The following is a 15000-nucleotide window of genomic DNA, read 5'->3' as shown; positions in this document are numbered from 1 at the left end:
CTCTTAGTTGCTTTTCTACATGAGAGACATGTGAGAGACAGGGTCAAAATAGGGCATCTGTGTGTGTGCGTGTGTGTGTGAGAGAGAGAGAGAGAGAGAGATCTCAATCAAGACATCAGACAAGCAGACACAGGCATCCTCCACTTCACACGCAGCGATGAAAGAGAAAGAAAAAAATATGACAGGGAGAATCTGCTGTTGAGTCTTTTTTTCTGTTCTGTGGTGTCTGTGTGTGTGTGTGTGTGTAGGGGTGTGTGTATTAGAAACAATGATGGATACTCGAAATAGTTTTTAATTACTCATTAATTGCCCATTTCAAAAGTAATATTACTTTAATTATTTTAATGTAATGTAATGTAATTTTACTCCCAGTGAGTATTGTTATATTACTTTTTACGTGACTTTTCCACCAAACTGCCGGTTGCACCCTCCCTTAATTAGGCTTGCAGCAAAATCATCAGTGTTAAAAACCAACACTATAGTGTTTATATAAGTCAACACCTATCAATTTAACACTTTTAGATAGTTTTGAACAGCCGCTCCAGAGACAAATCAGCTCCATCTCTCCAATCAACACTTGTCAAATCAAAATACTTGTCACAGAAATGTAAGAACTTGTATGAACACAGTAAAACTCGTTGTGTAGTCTACATGACGTTCAGGCTGAATTAGCATCATGGCTGAATTCCAAGATCGGACCGAAGCCATACTCGTTAAAAAGTAACACAGTAGGCTGCTGTAACGCGTTACCAGCCGGGGCCTTGTGCGCTCCAGACAAACCACAGGACTCTTGGGATCATAATCTGTGGTAACAAGGCCAGGCGCCAGGCACGCACCTCGGCCACTTTGAACTCTAGGGGGAAAAAATAACCCCCTCCCTCTCTCTCCCTCCCTCCCTCTCTCTCCCTCCCTCTCTCTCTCTCTCCCTCTCTCTCTCTTATCCACAAGTTGCCAACATAGAGACGGATTCAAACTTCGGCCTCACAGTTTTCGGACTTCATCATGCGCGCTCCCACGGGTCCCCAAGACTGAAGACTGTGATGCGCACAGGAGGGCAGATTAGTTGCGGAATTTGAGCAACTCTCCCCTCCCAACTCCTCACACGTGTAGCCTTACCTGTCCTGAACCCCTCTCTCTCCTCTGTGATCTCCTTCTGAAGATAAAACACTTTCTTTGGAAGCAATTACTCCTCACTCGTTGGGCTATAAAGCGGCTGAGATCGACGAACTCTACACATGAATTTCAGACACTAAGAAGTCAGGGATATAACTTGCCTTGGACACCTGTCCTGCGCTATACAGTGAGATAACACTGTCATAGGCTATGTGTCTAAACCTAAACCAAGGCTGCCCAAATCCATCTGATCCGTCATTATATAATAGGGTAATGAATTTTCACAAAGGAGGCAAGCATCTTTCATGTGTCTCCCATCTCTTCCACCGTGGAAAGTCCATGGAAACACACTGAGGCTACTTTAGAGAGGCACCTGTTACCGCAAAAGCCGTTCACGTGACTGACATTCCCCAGACTGATATGCCAGTTTTATTTATCACCGGTTAAAATAATAGCCTGTCCTAAAAGGTTAATAAACTAGCTTCTGTAAAGAATAGACCTGATGACCCGGGTCCATCAGGCCAATTAAGCTTATCCCTGCGATTTCTGCTTTTTAAGTTATTGCATAAACGGGACTCCCTTCTGTCTATACGCAGGTCTGGGATGAAAAGCGTTTGTCTCGTGATCGGGTGCGCGCATGTCTCACATGTAGAGCTCAGCGGCGGCGCGCTCGCGTTCTCTCTGATCTGGTCCTTTGATCCATTTTGGTCACATCCGGAGTGACAAGGGAATGAAGGGCAGGAAAGCAGCAAAGCGCCAAAGCAACACAAATTGGAGGTTAGAGAGTGCTACTGGGCTTCTGCGAAATTCGCTTAGCCATGGATTTGTCCCAACTTTTTTCCAACACACAAACTGCTGACACATCTTTGAGTTACCTGTTTGGGGTTATACCGAAACTGTAATAGGAAGCAATTAAGCCCATTCACTTACCCTGCTGGTGACCCATCATTACAAGTCACAGATACATTCTTCAAAAAGTGCAACTTCATGTCCTGATCCAGCTTCTGCGCAGAGCACGGGTAGAGAGACTGCGCCAAGTTCTTTATCTGGATCATAAAGTTGTCCATGTTGCCCTCCACGGCTGTGAAATCTAACGGGAAGCTCTCCGCTCCCTCCACCCGCTCCCGGTGCGGTGGGGACGGCTGCACTCGCCGAGTTTGCGCCCGGCCGCCCCGCACTCTCCTCGCCTCCACCGGTGCCGCCGGTGCGCTCACTTGGATGAACAGCAGCAGCAAACAGGAGCGCATCACAGACAGACCGCCCGACCTTCTCTCCAGACCGCGGCTCCTCATTTCTAACCGTTATTGGGGAATGTCTTTTAATGAGCAAGGGGTTTGAGCAAAAATGTGCATATCCTAAGAGTCGTTAGAAAGTTTCAAAGTTCTTCGAAAAAGGAAAGTCACCTCTTGGATTCTGTCGATCACACAAGATGTGCTGAATGAACGCAGCTCAAGGTTCTCCATGGTGCCTTGAGGAACAGGCGACTGCATTAAAACTCACCCCAGATGCACATGCAGTGCCTTCATTTCAATCCTAAATTCGTGTGCAGTTCTTCCAGCGAGGTTATCCAACAAACTGACAACTGAGCGTCATTCAGATCCTGTATCAGTTCAGGTCGAGTCGTTTTCAGGCGGCTTAAGTCAAATGCAGTAGGCGTATTTCTTCATTAGCATAGTAGACGACCTGTTGGCAATAGGTTCAGGTCCTCATGTACAGCGGACGAAGTGGGATTTTATTTTAAGTCCCCGTCCCCCGTCCCCCGTCCCCTCCCCGACTCTGCGCTTCTCACTCCTCCGGGCCAATCGTTATTATCGTTGGCTGATGCTCCGTGCTGGGCGTCGGTCACAAACCAAGAGCGCGCGTACGCCTGGCACGCCCCTTGAGTCAGTTCACTAATGCACCCGGTCCCTTTGATGTTGTGTCATCATATGACCACGTTGCCTTTGAAGTGCCTTTGATTGAATGTGGCGTTTTAAGGAAAATCTAGGCGTTCTTAAATGTCATGTTTCTGCCGGAGAGAGCCACACGGTGCCATCATGATCCAGACTGTTCTTTGAGCAAATAGCGAGTATGAAGTTTTCAGCGATACATGATCTAAGGCTAAATGTGTGCGTGCATGTGTGTGTATGTTTATGCGAGCGTGTATGGGCAGACAAGGCATATCGCATATTTTATTGAGATTGTGATCTTACTGAGATGAGTCCCTTCTGGACTGCTTAAAAAAGGTGATAAGGTCACATAATGGCTTTAAATCATGGCATGTGTAGACATTGAGATATGCATGCACGTGCCCCATCTCTCTCTCTCTCTCTCTCTCTCTCTCTCTCTCTCTCTCTCTGTTTCTCTCATTCATAAGCAAGCCTGCATTTATTGCTTATTATAGTATAATAGTATATAGTGTATAATAATAGTATAATAGTAATAGTATAATAGTGCTAATACAAACAACATCTTGAATGCTTCATATAAAAGCTACTTTTATGTTGGTTTGAGTGAATTGTTATAGTTATATGTGAGTTATAAGTGATGACTGTGATGAAAGCACTAAGCCTAGGTTGCATCAGTTAGGCGTAAATAAATTGGTTGTGTGTGCTAAATTAGGTTTAGCAAGGTGAGAGCAAGTGGCGATTGCTAAGCAGTGCGCAACTGTTCTGATTAGCTTCTCCATATGTGATAATTGACATGGCTCCTGTTATTTGATCTATTAAACAACTTGATTTCGTAAGCAGCAGGCTTCGTCCCTGGCTGTTTAGATGGGACAAGTAGGGGGTTGAGAGCCTGGCTGGTTTATCAAGCACAGAGGGAAATAACAGAGTTAAATTCAAGCTGAGTTTTACCCACAGAGGCAAGGACGCTACTGCAATTTGTTGAGTTTTCGTTTATTTGTGTAAATCAGCAAAGTGAAACAAAATGATAAAAACACAGAAAGAAGAGAAGGAAACATCTAATTTCTACAGGTGAGGTAAATCCCACAACTGTTTTTTTTTATTTGACCTCACCTTATCTTATCTTAAGTGACAACAAAACACAACAGAAGAGAGACATTGTTTTACAACTTTCTGTTACATGCATCAACATCAAGCTTTCTGTTAAATGCATAAAACACTCTGCTTGATTTATTCCTGGTTAGGGTATAAAGAGTTTTGCCTGCTGGGAGGTAGAGATGGAAGAGGAATAACCTCATCAGTCTCGTCTTCATCCTCATCACTATGTAGCAGCAGCTCTGGACCAGACAGGGCATCATCAGCTCCAGGGCTTCAAATGGGCACAGTGACACCCAGGGTGTATTTTGTGGGGTGGGGTGAATAATTTCAAGTTTCAAGAATGGCTCATCGCCTTCAATCATCAGTTCATCCAGCTGCTGGACCAAGACCCTTTTCTTCTTTTCTTCAGCTTTTAATGGCAGGAACCACTGGGCTTTTATAGCAATGCTTTCCTTTAGCCATTGCTGCCTCTTCCTTCAGTTTCCTTTTCTCTACCTGCAGCATCTCCTTCTTTTCCTTTTCCCTTGCTTTGTTCTCTTTGTCAATGAATCCTCCCTTCATTGCATTTCTTTCTCTATCTCCTCCTTTGCTTTCTTCAGATGGTTTTCCTCTGTTCTCCCTCTCTGTGAAACTATTATTCTCTAGATTTGATTGCAGTCTCTGGTCACATTCAGCACGGCTCTCTTGTCATCCGCTGCCTTACATTTGAGCTCGTTAAAGGTTCGGACCCCCCCACATTGGAGCCCATCCAAGTGAAACTGCATATTCTGAAGGTCAGCTCTCACTCTCATGGCTCTCTTTCTCTGCTTCCTCATCTTCACTGTTCATGTGAGCGAGGGCCCTCAGCTCGTACATTCACAGTTGCTCTCTCATGCTCTGGAGCTCTGAGTTATTCTCCTGGATTGCACTCTGCAGCTGTGGAGTAGAGGATTTATCGACGCTTCAGTACTTGGATGGCGTCAGTCAATTTCTGCTGGTATAGCTCTTCCTCAAAACCATCATTTTCTCTGTACGGCTCTTCAGACTCTTGATTTTGTCATTGATCCCACTGCAGACAGACTGTATTTGTACTGGCATCACTTTGACTTCAGTTTCTCTTAGGAGTATGACAGCGTTTTGGATAGTGGGTAATTCAGTCTGGGTGTGAGCATCTTGACTGTGGAAGGCTGGCTGGCTCTCAAGCTCCCTGTGTGGCTGTCAAGCAAAACATCTATTTCTTTCAGTTGCTCTGGCTCATCCTCATCTAATGAAGCGCAATTTTGTTTCCTGATAATGTCTTTGAAATTCATGATAATTCTAATCTCTCACAATTTTCATGCAGATATAAAAGCCCTTTTTCTGTCACTTCTACAATGTGACTCTCTTTCTCTTTCTCTCTTTCTACAGAGACAAAAGCACCACCTGGATATCTTTCATAATAAAAAAAGAGTTGACATTTTCTTGCATCACGTGCTTTATTATGCTTTCTTCTGTAACATCATGAGCAAAACATAGTGTTTGGTGGGTTTATTATTATTATCAGAGCTTAAAATCAGAATGGGCATCTGTTTTAAGTCTGTGCATGACATTTCAACAACCAACTGAAACTGAATTTTTGCTCCCCCACCTTTGTGTCAGTAGAAATGGAAGCCTGTGTGTCTCAATAAGTTTATTTCTTCGCCTCTCATTAATTAATTGATTAAATATTTTCTTTGTGGAGATGTTTTACAAAACCCGACAAACTCCCCAACACAGACGCCTTTATATGCTTGTACTCCGTTCCAGCACATTTTTGAAGTTTTCTAGCCTGCTGACTGAGGAAGGAAACTGATTGTTTGTTTGTTTATTCAGACGGTGGCAATTTCCCCCCAGAACTGAGAACTCTATTCACCTCTCTCTCTCTCTCTCTCTCTCTCTCTCTCTCTCCCCCTCTCTCTCTCTCAGGTGGACTGACACGCAAATGTTGCAGAAACGGCCAGTCAATTGTACGCCCCCTAAAGCACTGGCCTCACACCTCTCCATCTGTTGGCACCATGTGTCTGTTGTGACTGTCCGGTCTGATCCCAGCTTTGATCCAATTTGATTCTTGTTGACAGAGAGTGGTCTTAATTCTGTCCAGGTCATCTGTCAAACTAGGCTACAAACTAGGCTACATATGGCACACAATTGGCCGTGTATGAAGCAGTCCATATGGGGAGCAGAACTTACATGTTGCTGCTAGTCTGAACAGAAAACCCTCTGCCCTTATGAGGATCACTGGGCTTTTTTGAACTCCAGAGGAAGGCTTGATGAGACAGTTTGGTATATTGTAGGCTAAGAACTAGATGTTTGTTAAAGGTCCCATATTATTCAGTTTTAGTGATTTTGTTTTCAATGTCTCAGGGTAAGAATAATGTTCTTCATGATGTTTTGCAAATAAACATGACTTAGTTAAAAGTTTTATTGAATTTGTTAAATTGAATAAATCCGAAGGAGTCCTCAAAATACTGGACTCTGATTGGCTGACAACACCAGCTCCTCTAATTCAAATGAGGTAAACTCGCTGAGTGGAGGCTCTCCAGTTCAAATGCTGCAAACTGGCCTGATTGGAAGGATTTCAGTAACTCTCTATTTATCCATAGTTATAGTTATAGTTATTATCCATTATAGTCTAAAACTGCCTAGAAAAAAGAGTGGATTTTTGAAAATGCAATAATGTTAAATGTAACCACTCAAACAAGATCATATTTTTATATCTTTATTAAACATCTTTAATCATATGTAAATAAATAGAGGACATTTTGAATTTCTACGATATGCAACCTTTAATGTCCACACATATTGGACATGGCACACCAATAAATTTTAGTTCTCATCCATAGCATTACTGTTTAGACTAACCCCACGACAGTTCATATTACGAGTAAACATGGCCGTATTGTTTCCCAAACCCAGAGATGAAAACATAATTTGTCTATTCTTAATCCCAGATATCAAATTACACTCCTCCACTCACTGAGCATTAAATAAAAAGATGGACAAGAACATTGACTGAAATATTAACGCCCAGTTCCCAGGCGTCCTGTCCTAAATCACTGAGGAAAAAAACCCCAACATCAATTCTTTCTGTTGAATATAATGCTATGTCCCAGTCCCAAAACAATCTTGTGGCAGGTTTCCAGCAGCTTGTCAGCAGGCGCTGTGTGAATAAAGTTTATTCAAATAAACACAGAGACGTCACATCGCAATGGCAGCCAGCGTTGTGACAGTTCTTACTCCAAATGGAAGAAGACAGACAATTAAAGTTTCCCCAAACACACCGTTATTACAGGTAACTCATGTTTAAGACGATTTCATGTTTTCTAATGAGAGGGCGAGCTGTTTCTGGAAGGTTCTCCGTTTTCTTCCAAACCAGAGCAAACTGTTTTCTCTGTGCTAGCTAGCTTAGCTAGCAGTAGCCAGTGACGGATCAGTTTCTCTTCATGTCATTTCGGTATGAATTAAGTCAAAGGACTGATAAACAATAAGGCAGAGAACATATGTCCAACATCTATGAGATTCCATTAATATTTCTTATCCTCAGGTGCTGGAGGACGTTTGCAAAAAGCATGGATTTAATCCCGACGATCACGGTTTGAAGTGAGTATTGTTTAACCTAGCTGAGGGAGTTAGCTTTTACCACTGCTTAGATTATTAATTACAGCTCAATAGTTAGTTGGAGCTGGTCTAAAGCACTAAGCCTAGGTTGCATCAGTTAGGCGTAAATAAATTGGTTGTGTGTGCTAAATTAGGTTTAGCAAGGTGAGAGCAAGTGGCGATTGCTAAGCAGTGCGCAACTGTTCTGATTAGCTTCTCCATATGTGATAATTAACATGGCTCCTGTTATTTGATCTATTAAACAACTTGATTTCGTAAGCAGCAGGCTTCGTCCCTGGCTGTTTAGATGGGACAAGTAGGGGGTGAGAGCCTGGCTGGTTTATCAAGCACAGAGGGAAATAACAGAGTTAAATTCAAGCTGAGTTTTACCCACAGAGGCAAGGACTCTACTGCAATTTGTTGAGTTTTCGTTTATTTGTGTAAATCAGCAAAGTGAAACAAAATGATAAAAACACAGAAAGAAGAGAAGGAAACATCTAATTTCTACAGGTGAGGTAAATCCCACAACTGTTTTTTTTTTATTTGACCTCACCTTATCTTATCTTAAGTGACAACAAAACACAACAGAAGAGAGCCATTGTTTTACATTGAATTTTGCATGTGTGTGCGCATGTCTGCCACTGTGTGTGTGTGTGTGTGTGTGTGTGTGTGTGTGTGCGCGCGCGTGTGTATCTATAGAGAAAGTTTATACAAGCGAGATGTGAGGTTGCTGTCTGTTAGCTGTCACCTGACTGCAGGGTGACAGCCATCGCCCTGCTGTCCTCACCCAACCCTCTGCCCCTCTGTCCTCACCCAACCCTCTGCCCCTCTGTCCTCACTCTGACAGGTTTCAGAGGAATGTTCTGGACTTGACGCTGCAGTGGAGGTTCGCCAGCCTGCCCAACAATGCTAAACTGGAAATGGTGCCAAGTACAAGGAAACAGGCTGGAGCTGACAGCCAGGTTGGTTAAAACAAAGTGTGTGTGTGTGTGTGTAAGTCACACTGTTAAATTGTCGTTGCTTGTGTATTTGTGTATCAAAGTGAGATAAAGAAATGAGAGAAGAATAAAATAATAGGAGAATAAAACATAATAGAATAAAAGATTCAGTTCTAAAAGAGCGTATCATTCTCAATTTTTTAAGAAAGGAAAAAGCAGAATTTTGAGAATGAAACCGTTTCAAATAATAAAGATGTCAGAGTGTGTGTATGGGTGCATGCACATTAGGGAAGCTCACGGTAATTGTCCAGCAGTCAATATCAGCATAATCTCAGTGTCGATTTGTAATTGGTGATTGGTAGTAATAGTACCAATACTACTTATAAGACTCTAATACTCCAATCTGGTTTTGTGAAACAGAAAATGCAAGCCTATTACGTAAATATATTCAATTCAATTCAATCATATTCAACATATGTTAAGATAGTTCATTACATATATGTACCCATTTTTATTTAGTGATTGCACTACAACTTGCCTAGAAATGTACATCTTTCAATCATGCACAAGGATTATTGGATGAAAAGAATGAAAAAAATCAATAAACATATAATAAAATGAAGAGTGAATTGATTCTGGATGGTTTTCATAGTAAAGAAATGAACAGTATTGGCTCAAAGTCAGTATATCCTAAATCCACATGGGTGCATATGCATCAGTTAGGTGTTAAGTCCTGTGATAATATCTTTGATGTAGGTTTTTATTGTCAGTACCTGGACCCAAATAAATCATCCATCTATGTTGCTGAGTTCACCGTGATGTGATTTGTGTTCAGAAAACATCCTGCAGCTGAGCTGTAGTTTCCTATGACATCATGGTATCATAATCTAGCCAGTAAAATCACTGCTGGGTTTGATCTGTTGTTCTTGTCCATTTGATGGATGGTTGACTGTTGATGGCTCACAGATTTTACATACTTACACACATACTCACTCTCCTACCACACATGCACACACCCACCCACACACTCACGGACACACTCAGCCTCTCCTGACTATCACCATGGTTTCTCATGATTCCCCAGCCAAACTAGTGTGTGAGAGCATTTTGTAAGTGTGTTTGGGTGTTAACAAGGCCAAGCCGTCCTTTTCATCTCTCCTGGTGTGCCGAGATGCAGCGTGCTTTCTGTGTCGAACAACGTCATTGTTGGGTAAACATAAACAACTCGTAGGGTCTGGTTCGAATGAGTCAGAGAGAGAAACAACAACAGAAACAACACTCATGTCTGGTGTTATTCATCTGCAGACTGAGGTAGACCTACATGTGTAGCCTAATCCCAGCTGGATTATGAAAGAATTTTCTTTGTTGTAAATACTAACAAGGCTGTAGAGCAGAACTGTCTATGCATTCCTATCAAGGTACCTGCAAATGCCATTTAGGGAGTGAGTTCCTCTTTCAATTAAGGCTATGTTTGTTTTGTTTTTAGCCCCGCGACAGCAGGGGCTCTATGGATTGCAATGTCAGTCGGTCGGTCTGTTCACCACTTTAGGTCCAGTGGATGAAAGTGTGCTGCAGGGAGTTAGATTGGACACCCTCAATCAGGAGACCCGAGTTCGGTTCCCGGCGGGGACGCTTCCACAAAATGCAATTTTGCGGGGCTGTTAGACTCTTAGTCGTGTTTATAAAGTCCTACAACATGTGAGAAGTTTGGAGTTAAAGATGCATCTAAGCACCCTTTGCTTATGCATTTTACTTAAAGGCAACTAAAAATTGCTGTGTAATTTAAAGAACAAGTCATTCTGATACTTTTAAGTAGGACAAGCCTGTTCTTTATGGACAGATTACTGTAGATAACTGTGTGCGTTTGTCTGAGGTTGGTCCCACATTTTGTAAAGCTCTCTACATAATTTGGACCTGCTGTTTACTCCTGGACAGTGTCTGCTGGCTAATGTGTTATGTCTGTTTGCAGTCTTTGGCGTACATCTTCACCACAGTTTGTGTGTGTGTGTGTGTGTGTGTGTGTGTGTGTATCTGTGTGTGTGACTGTGGTTCCATGTTCCTCAGGTGCGGATTGCACTACAGATGGAGGACGGTTCTCGGCTCCAGGGTTCGTTCTCCTGTGGTCAGAATCTGTGGGAATTGCTCGCACACTTTCCCCAGACCAGGTGTGTGTATGCATGTGCAAAGTGTGTGTGTGTGGTTTCCTATTATTGAGTGTTAACATTTTTTAGGAGCATTAAAAAAGTATTTTAATTGATACTATTCAAAATACGTGTATTTATGTCAGAGTGAGTAATGTTTACTCACTCACTCGCCTTCACTTTCCACTCAGCCTGAAAGTGAAGGTGATCGTTTTGTTCAAAGAAACGCCGGCCAACAATGTGCCAGCAAATATCCCTTCTCACCTCTCCTCTACTGAACCTTAAGCTTCCCCCACACACACACACACACACACACACACACGCAGCTGTTATACTCAGTAGTTCCAGCTGTATGTTCCCAGGTGCTTGTGCATCTTGTCCAACCCTCATCTCATCTCTATTAAATGACATCATCCCCACATCCTAATTCTTTTCCAAGGAAGTTACTCTTTTCCTGAAATTGATATTAGCTCCACACCAGAGTAAAAACTCTGGGAAGAATGTGAAGCAAAAAAAAAAAAAAAAAAGCAAAAGCAAAGAGGAAGAGCTTTGATTTTCTGTATTGGGCAGAACAATAATAAAACATTTATGGTTCAATTACTTTTATATGGGATTGCGCACACATGGTTTACACATGCACGCAGTCCGCCACTGCAACACATGAGGCTTAATTGTAAAAATCACAGAGTTGATTTCCTGAACAAAGGAATGTCACTTCTGTGTTTGTTTTGTCACTGTCAAGGCAAATAAAACTCATTGGCCCCTACATTTTAATCATCCTCTTTTCTCTTTTTTTTTTTTCCCCTGAATCTCACCATCTTTCTCCAGAATGTCGGAGCTGTCTGAGTCGGGATCCACTCCTGTGTGTGTTTACATGAGAGACGAGGTACGTAATGTCACTCTGTCACCCATTCTCAAGAGATGCAAGTGAGTGAGTCTCATGACAACACAAGTGTGTGTATGTGTGTGTGTGTGTGTGTGTGTGTGTGTGTGTGTGTGTGTGTGTGTGTAGGTGAGTGGAGAGGACGCACTCAAGAAGGCCACTCTGAAGTCTCTGGGGCTCACAGGAGGAAGTGCCATTGTCAGGTAGATAATTTTTATGTGTGTTTTGTCTGTGTTTTGGATAATATGTCATACAAAAAAACAACAAACTCCAGTATGTATTTAAGCTATGCATCCCATGTAAATTATGTACAATATTGGGGATCATACTGAGAATTTTATGCTTTATGATGAAGATACTGTTGCCATCTCTCCTTAAGGTTTTTACTCAAAAATAACAAAACATCAGAAGAGGAAGATGGTGGGGAAACCATGGAAACAGTTGCTATGCCAACCACACCCATTGCCAAGGAAAGCACGCCTAGCCCGTCATCTCGCCCTGATCTTGCCCCCTCACAGCCCGAGACGTCGACAACAGAGGTGCCAATCAAAACTTCCAGCCCTGATAGGCCAACGGAGACCCTGCCTGCCCCAAGTCCTGCCCCAAGTCCTGCCCCAAGTCCTGCCCCAAGTCCTGCCCCAAGTCCTGCCCCAAGTCCTGCCCCAAGTCCTGCCCCAAGTCCTGCCCCTGCCACAAGCACACTTCCTGTCAAACAGGAAGCGGTTCCAAACCCCCAGGATGCCGTTCGGCCCAAGGCCGCTCCCATTGGAAGAGCAATGCAGGAAGAAGATGGAGAGAAAGCAGGGCCATCGGGACTGAACTCCACCCACCCGCCGTCTTCCTCCTCTCCTCCCTCCGCCCCCTTCATTCCCTTCTCCGGAGGGGGTCAACGCCTCGGGGGTCCAGGGGGAGGTGGAGCGGGACGCTCATTATTATCATCATCATCATCATCATCCTCATCTCTGTCAGCTATGACTGCAGCAGGAGGGTCACCCAAAGCCAAGAAAGCCAAACCCAGCCATGGTCATAACACCAAGGTGAGACGGATGGATGGATGGATGGATAGATGGATGGATGGATAGATGGATAGATAGATAGATAGATAGATAGATAGATAGATAGATAGATAGATAGATAGATAAGTGATTGAGTGTAACATCAAGCCTCTTTCTGCTTCTGTCGCAGTGTCAAGCCGCTGCCAACCAGCAAGACGACGACATGGAGGAGTTCCTGGAGGTAAACCAGTTGGTGTTTGTCTCCTGTCAGAAGTCTCAGCCGTTCTCTGTTTATTGCTGTTTATCAACTGTCAATCAATGGGCTTTCTTCACAATATGTGGTTCTGTAACTTAACAGACAGATCATGGCACAAACCAGGGTTAGGGGTTTGATTCCCACTCAGGCCACCTATGCTAAAACTGCAAGCAATCATGGCACCCACCAATAGAATAATAATAATAATAACTAGAAGGGCACTCGGAAAACGCAGACCTCCGCCAAGGTTCGTGCTATTATTGCTTGTTCGTGAGTCGGATCCGGATCCGCTCCAAAATTTAATGGGTCCTTCCTTGGCCCATGCTACACCCTTCCACAAAGTTTCATGAAAATCGGGCCAGTAGTTTTTCCGTAATCCTGCTAACAGACAAACAAACAAACAAACGGCACCGAAAACATAACCTCCTTGGTGGAGGTAATAATAATAAGCTTTATTTATATAGCACAGTTATAAAGTGCTTTACAGTCAAAATAAAAGAAGACAAGGTCCAAAGACAATAATAACTACTAAAAGAGAAAAAGTAAAATAACAACAATAAGATGGAACAATAAAAGGCAAAAATACAATAAAAGCAACATAAAAGGGGCGGAAACGGCATAAAAAACATAAAACAAGGCAAAACAGTATATAAAACAGCAAAAAAAGAAGGATGGAAAGAAGGAAAGCAAGGATCCTAAACGGGCTTAAAATGTTTATCTCTCCATGTCTTCATCCTCTCCCTCTCTCTCTCTCCCTCCAGCCAGTGGAGAGGGAGCCTCTCATCTACCACCTGGACTCTGGGAGCCGTCACCACGACGACCACCCGGACCTGCCCGACGAGTTCTTTGAAGTGACAGTGGATGACGTGCGCAAGCGCTTCGCCCAGCTGAAGAGTGTGAGGTGAGGTGAAGGAAGTAAATGGAAGAGCGATTTGGGTCAGAGGACCATGTATGACATTCAGCATAAATACCTTGCTTCTGGGACCAGATTTACATTGTCTGCTACAGATTTCTAACAGATAATTAGTCAGTGTGGCGTTCAGAGTCCTGCGGTGTTGTGAAGATGTATAAACCTTAATTGTAGAATACCGTAGCAATAATGAGAAGCCATAGGCAGAGAGAATGCTAGGCATTACTGTGTGCTTTTTGAAGTTTTTATTTATGAGCACTTCTTCAAAACAGATGCCAACAAGTTTATTCTGCACTCTCTGGATGTGGCCGCAGCAGACCGCAGCTGCTGAGACACTGTGTGTGTTTGCAAGCATGTTCTCATTTATATCACACCACGCACACTACAAAAGCGTCTAAATACGCCATACAGGGAGCATTTAGCAAGCCTGTGCGTATAGACCTTTATCTCCTAGCCATCGGCCAAACCCCGTCAGGTTGAAGCTTCCTCTAATCTCCGTCTCCATTGACTTAGCCGGCTGCCTCATGGCAACACTGCTACCGTGTGAATGACTGCAATTACCAAGGGTGGAATTAAGCCGACCACAGCAATTCGTCTCTGCCTCTGACACACACACAAACACGTGCACGCACGCACACACGCCCACACACCAGTGAGTTTACAAGATATAACCTCTACTCTGTCTTTTTCTTCCCATCTTTCCCATTGTCTTTCACGACCCGCTTTATTTCTCTGTCTGCCTCTTCCCGTTCCTCCAGGAGGTCGTTTGAGGAGGCTCCTCTGATGACTAAAGCTCTGAGGGAATCCCAGATGAAGGAGAAGATGGACAGATATCCCAAAGTGAGTGCCACTGACAGTCACATAATCACCGCTTGAATATGTACCGACAGTGTGTGCTTATAAAATATTCCTCCCTGAGTTTGACATTATGCATGAGATCTCTGTGTGTGTGTGCGTATCTCCAGGTGGTCCTGAGGGTCCAGTTTCCAGACAGGCATGTTCTACAGGGCTTCTTCAGGCCCTTGGAAACAGGTGTGTGTGTGTGTGTGTGTGTGTGTGTGTGCGTGCGGTGGAGTCTGTTCATTTCAGCTGGCTAGCCACAGGTATGGCTGCAATGTTAAAGCTACTTGCGGCTCACCCACCACATTTATGGCTGAAGCCACAGCCGAGTGACAGACAGAAAGAA

The 15000-nt window shown here is 43.5% G+C and overlaps 2 protein-coding genes across 2 annotated transcripts in view; one reads left to right on the top strand and one right to left on the bottom strand.

Annotated features, from left to right (window-relative positions):
* Positions 1 to 2815, bottom strand: part of notum1b (notum, palmitoleoyl-protein carboxylesterase b) — a 9632-nt gene extending 6817 nt beyond the window's left edge. Inside the window, exon 1 of the mRNA XM_071915313.2 lies at positions 2044 to 2815. Within this exon, the coding sequence (XP_071771414.2) occupies positions 2044 to 2405 (362 nt within the window). The 5' untranslated portion in view covers positions 2406 to 2815. The remainder of the gene's footprint in view (positions 1 to 2043) is intronic.
* Positions 2816 to 7290: 4475 nt separating this feature from the next.
* aspscr1 (ASPSCR1 tether for SLC2A4, UBX domain containing) overlaps positions 7291 to 15000 on the top strand; it is an 18825-nt gene continuing 11115 nt past the window's right edge. Inside the window, exons 1-11 of the mRNA XM_071915323.2 lie at positions 7291 to 7386; positions 7639 to 7694; positions 8539 to 8653; positions 10694 to 10794; positions 11599 to 11656; positions 11783 to 11856; positions 12033 to 12690; positions 12839 to 12889; positions 13666 to 13805; positions 14573 to 14654; positions 14780 to 14846. Coding sequence (XP_071771424.2) covers positions 7303 to 7386; positions 7639 to 7694; positions 8539 to 8653; positions 10694 to 10794; positions 11599 to 11656; positions 11783 to 11856; positions 12033 to 12690; positions 12839 to 12889; positions 13666 to 13805; positions 14573 to 14654; positions 14780 to 14846 — 1486 coding nt within the window. The 5' untranslated portion in view covers positions 7291 to 7302. The remainder of the gene's footprint in view (positions 7387 to 7638; positions 7695 to 8538; positions 8654 to 10693; positions 10795 to 11598; positions 11657 to 11782; positions 11857 to 12032; positions 12691 to 12838; positions 12890 to 13665; positions 13806 to 14572; positions 14655 to 14779; positions 14847 to 15000) is intronic.

Source organism: Centroberyx gerrardi, chromosome 3 (assembly GCF_048128805.1).
Source record: "Centroberyx gerrardi isolate f3 chromosome 3, fCenGer3.hap1.cur.20231027, whole genome shotgun sequence".
Lineage (NCBI taxonomy): Eukaryota > Metazoa > Chordata > Actinopteri > Beryciformes > Berycidae > Centroberyx > Centroberyx gerrardi.
The sequence above is the reverse complement of the archived record's forward strand: the minus strand, read 5'-3'. Positions and strand labels throughout refer to the sequence as shown.